The 5,000-nt window shown below is 41.4% G+C and overlaps 1 protein-coding gene across 1 annotated transcript in view; it reads right to left on the reverse strand.

Moving 5' to 3' along the window:
- LOC143280348 (receptor-type tyrosine-protein phosphatase F-like) overlaps window positions 1-5,000 on the reverse strand; it is a 46,852-nt gene that overhangs the window by 25,591 nt on the left and 16,261 nt on the right. Inside the window, exons 11-13 of the mRNA XM_076584982.1 lie at window positions 3,378-3,465; window positions 2,014-2,090; window positions 411-447 (exon numbers count right to left, since the gene is read on the reverse strand). Of these exons, the coding sequence (XP_076441097.1) occupies window positions 411-447; window positions 2,014-2,090; window positions 3,378-3,465 (202 nt within the window). The remainder of the gene's footprint in view (window positions 1-410; window positions 448-2,013; window positions 2,091-3,377; window positions 3,466-5,000) is intronic.

Below are 5,000 nucleotides of genomic sequence, written 5' to 3' on the forward strand. Positions count from 1 at the left end.
AGAAGAAAACAAAAGTGGGAATAAAGAGGAGGTTGTGTGTGTGTGTGTGTGTGTGTGTGTGTGTGTGTGTGTGTGTGTGTGTGTGTGTGTGTTTCGCTTAACTTTACTATCTTGAGTCAATGCTGTATCACAATTTTAATCTGAGCGGCCATTTCAGAATCCTGTGCACTTTGAGCACTCTCTTGATAATGTATCATATGCACGCATGCAGATACCACATCCGAGACGTCTTTCATACACACACACACACACACACACACACACACACACACACACATACACACACACAAACACGCACAAACACGTGTGTATATACATATATATGTATATGTATACACACACATATACACACGCGCGCGCGAATTTGGTGCCAGACATACTCCAGTCAAAGACACTGTGTAGTTTCTTACCTTGAGAAGCGATGAATCTAGGCTGTCCGTCATAACCCTGATAAGACAGACAAAAAGTACATGAGCATTTCTCTCTCTCTCTCTCTCTCTCTCTCTCTGTCTCTGTGTGTGTGTGTGTGTGTGTGTGTGTGTGTGTGTGTGTGTGTGTGTGTGTGCAAATCACTCTGTATCTCACTCACTCGCTCCATAGTTCATTCTTCCCTCCTCCCTCTCTCAAATTCACCCTTTCAGTTTTGAAATTAAAATTTCATTTCAAATGTGGCCCAAGACTGAATATTACCAAACTCAAAATTCAGCAGCATTATATCTTTTTAGTCAAATAAAAATAAATATATATATATGCAGCGTACTTTTCCGGCAACCCCAACCAAAACTGATGACTCCAATGAGCACCAAGTGGTCTGCAGCTTCAGTGAGTAATAAATAACAGCACAAAAAATAGCAGATCAGAATCAACTCATTCGCTGTAGGTTGTTGGGTTTTTTTTGTTGTTGTTGCTTTTTTGTTATTTCCTTTTTGTTTTTGGTTTGATTTTGCAACCAAAAAATCCCACACAAAACATTCATGAACCAGTTCATTCAACGACAAAGACTGATTTTGTGCAATTGAAGACTGCGTTAAAATAGCTCTTTATTGTTCTGACTTGTCCAGTATTGATACCCGACGTTACTGTTCCGACTTGTTCAGTATTGATACCCGACGTTACTGTTCCGACTTGTTCAGTATTGATACCCGACGTTACTGTTCCGACTTGTTCAGTATTGATACCCGACGTTACTGTTCCGACGTTACTGTTCCGACTTGTCCAGTATTGATACCCGACGTTACTGTTCCGACTTGTCCAGTACTGATACCCGACGTTACTGTTCCGACTTGTTAATGTTCAGTATTGATACCCGACGTTACTGTTCCGACATGTTCAGTATTGATACCCGACGATACTGTTCCGACATGTTCAGTATTGATACCCGACGATACTGTTCCGACGTTACTGTTCCGACATGTTCAGTATTGATACCCGACGTTACTGTTCCGACGTTACTGTTCCGACTTGTCCAGTATTGATACCCGACGTTACTGTTCCGACGTTACTGTTCCGACCTGTTCAGTATTGATACCCGACGTTACTGTTCCGACATGTTCAGTATTGATACCCGACGATACTGTTCCGACGTTACTGTTCCGACATGTTCAGTATTGATACCCGACGATACTGTTCCGACATGTTCAGTATTGATACCCGACGTTACTGTTCCGACGTTACTGTTCCGACATGTTCAGTATTGATACCCGACGTTACTGTTCCGACGTTACTGTTCCGACTTGTTCAGTATTGATACCCGACGTTACTGTTCCGACTTGTTCAGTATTGATACCCGACGTTACTGTTCCGACTTGTTCAGTATTGATACCCGACGTTACTGTTCCGACTTGGTCAGTATTGATAACCGACGTTACCGTTCCGACTTGTTCAGTATTGATATCCGACGTTACTGTTCCGACTTGTTCAGTATTGGTACCCGACGTACTGTTCCGACTTGTTCAGTACCGATACCCGACGTTACTGTTCCGACTTGTTCAGTATTGATACCCGAGAACTTACGTCCACATAGCTGGCATTGATGTAATCACTGTTTGGATCTCCATCTATGATGTTCATCTTTACTCGTGAATGATCATCTGAAACAGAGATAATGAGTGAGTGAGTGAATGTGTGTGTGTGTGTGTGTGTGTGTGTGTGTGTGTCTGTGTGCGTGTGTGTGTTAACTAACATAAATGTAATCAATTAGTATTTCGAATTCACACATAATGACAAAGGAGAAAACACACGCCTGTATTTCGTATGTCTACTCCTTAAGGCTTTGTGCAAATATATTGCTGATTATTAACGCGTTCTCTAGTGGATGACATAAGGGCTGAGACGGATGCTTATAATATATGGAAGTTATCGACTCGTTTCTGAGATCGTTTAACACATGACAACGCGGAGTTCATTCTCTTTCGCACATATACATGACGGTCAAATAAGGTGGCTATTATTATGGTGTCTGTAACAATGATAATGCGTAATCAAGTCAGGAAATCAAAATCTTAACCTTGCCACAATACATTTTTGATGTTTGCCCACATTAATTGGCAAATAAACTGGTGTGTTCATTTGTCTATAAAATTCAAATCAAACACTATCTTGGATACGACTCTTCAATCATTCTTGCCAACATCAGCCGTTTAATCTCAAATGAAGCCTGCGTACAAATCTGTTACATCTTCAACTTCCTCCGGGAGACAGAGAAAGACTCAAAGACGAGCAGACAGACAGACAGACAGACACACACAGACTGAGACAGAGACATAGAGATAGAGAGAGAGGAGAGAACACTGAACACTGAAATGTTTAATGTCATTCGCCATAAAGCTATAGTGACATAGTAGGTACAAATCAGAACAAAAACGGTGCAAAACAAATAAAATGGAACAGAAAAGAAAAATATAATCAAAGAAAAGTAAACTACAAAGGGATAAACGGCACTTTGGTACTTTGTCATTTGCTTAAAATGTCCATGTGGTAGGTGGGTACTGTGCCCTTTTCCCCCCAGTCGTTCGTCTCCAAGGTTTGAACAGTACACAGGAAACAAAGTACATATTAAAATCCGTATAATAATTATTTAAGCATATGACATCGACACACATCATATCACTACGAACACATAACAAAGTACATATAAAACATATAACACACCAGGAAAATACATTGTCGGAGAGAAGGAGAGAGAAAGAGAGACACAGAGAGAGACAGAGAGAGAGAGAGAGATTAAGACAGACTCAGAAAAAGAAAGAGAGCAAGGGAGTAAAACGACTGAAACAGTCAGAAAGAAAGGAGAGAGAGAGAAGAGAGAGGATGGGAGATGTATCATCATCATGATCATCAAAGTGAGTAACATGACGACAATGATTACACGTCCTCACAGGCGCAGATGTTCTTGTAGCGGTTCTTGCCTCTGTTGGCCGCGTTCAGAGCAACTTCGGTAGTGCTGATCAGACCTTTGGGCAGATTCTGAACACAGCCAACATCTCTGTACAGTGCCTTAGAATACTGCTCTCTCTCTCTCTCTCTCTCTCTCTCTCTCTCTCTCTCTCTCGAAATTGCTGAACATAGTTGTTGTAAAAGAATGCACATTGAGACTGACTTATTATGTCCACTTTGCCAGACGGAGAAAGAAAATTAGGTGCACTTTGTTCTATCCTGTCCTGTCTTGTATGATTTTAGAGTACAGTGCATACCATTGGTATCTGTCCAGATATGTATTCCATTCAATCAACAGAAGAAATGAATAAATAGTGAAACAGTTTACGTGATGTATACGATCATGTATTTCTATGTAGATGATCAAAGTTATCATTAATTTAAGTATCGAACGGGATAATATCTGCGTATAGATTACATTACAATGTTCATCAGTGTAATAACACTATTGCTTGGCATGCTTTGAGAAGTGAATCGCAACTTCACCATGTTGGCAACGACACCCCCTCCACGCCCCTACCCATTGATATGACTTCCCTTGTATTGTGTGGCCCAAGGCCGATGTACATTAAATGTTCGAGTTCGAGTCTCTCTCTCTCTCTCTCTCTCTCTCTCTCTCTCTCTCTCTCGCTGCGAGGTTCTCTTGTATCATAAATGTTGTGTGAACCTGTGGTGCTTATCTAATTTACGTACTGACGATAAACTCTTGTTGTTGCCCCTTTTCATATGGAGCCAAAGCCTTAAATGAATAAAACATTTCACTGTCAGTGTCTCTGTCTCTCTCCCTCTCTCTGTCGATGCGTGCGTGAACTGGGGTGTAGTCATCAGAGACAGAACAGATATAGGTATATATTCTAAAAGATTTATCTTATAAAGTCACAAGCCCTTCGGGAACATCAACAGAAACAGAAAAGAACTGTGAACAAGTTCATCAACTTGCCACCCCCCACACCTTGCAACAGCCTTTTGTCCCCCCGAAAAAATCCAGTGCGTTCATAAAAAGCATAATCCATCAAAAAATGTAATAATGTAAAGAAATGATGCTTAGGTTAAGATGAAATACATCCCATAAAACACACACACACACACACACACACACAAACACACACACACACACACACACACAAACACACACACACACACACAAACACACACTACAAACACACACACACACACACACACACACACACACACACACATACCACACACAAACACACAAAGACACACACCACACACACAAACACACCACACACACACACACACACACACACACACACACACACACACACACACACACACACAAACACACACTACAAACACACACACACACACACACACTACAAGCACGCGCACACACACACACACACACACACACACACTCACACACACAAACACACACACACACACACCACAAACACAAACACACCACACACACACACAAACACACACACACACACACACACTACAAACACACACACACACACACACACACACACACACACACACACACACACACACACACTACAAACACACACACACAAACACACAAACACACACACACACAC

The sequence above is a fragment of the Babylonia areolata genome, chromosome 3, assembly GCF_041734735.1.
Source record: "Babylonia areolata isolate BAREFJ2019XMU chromosome 3, ASM4173473v1, whole genome shotgun sequence".
Lineage (NCBI taxonomy): Eukaryota > Metazoa > Mollusca > Gastropoda > Neogastropoda > Buccinidae > Babylonia > Babylonia areolata.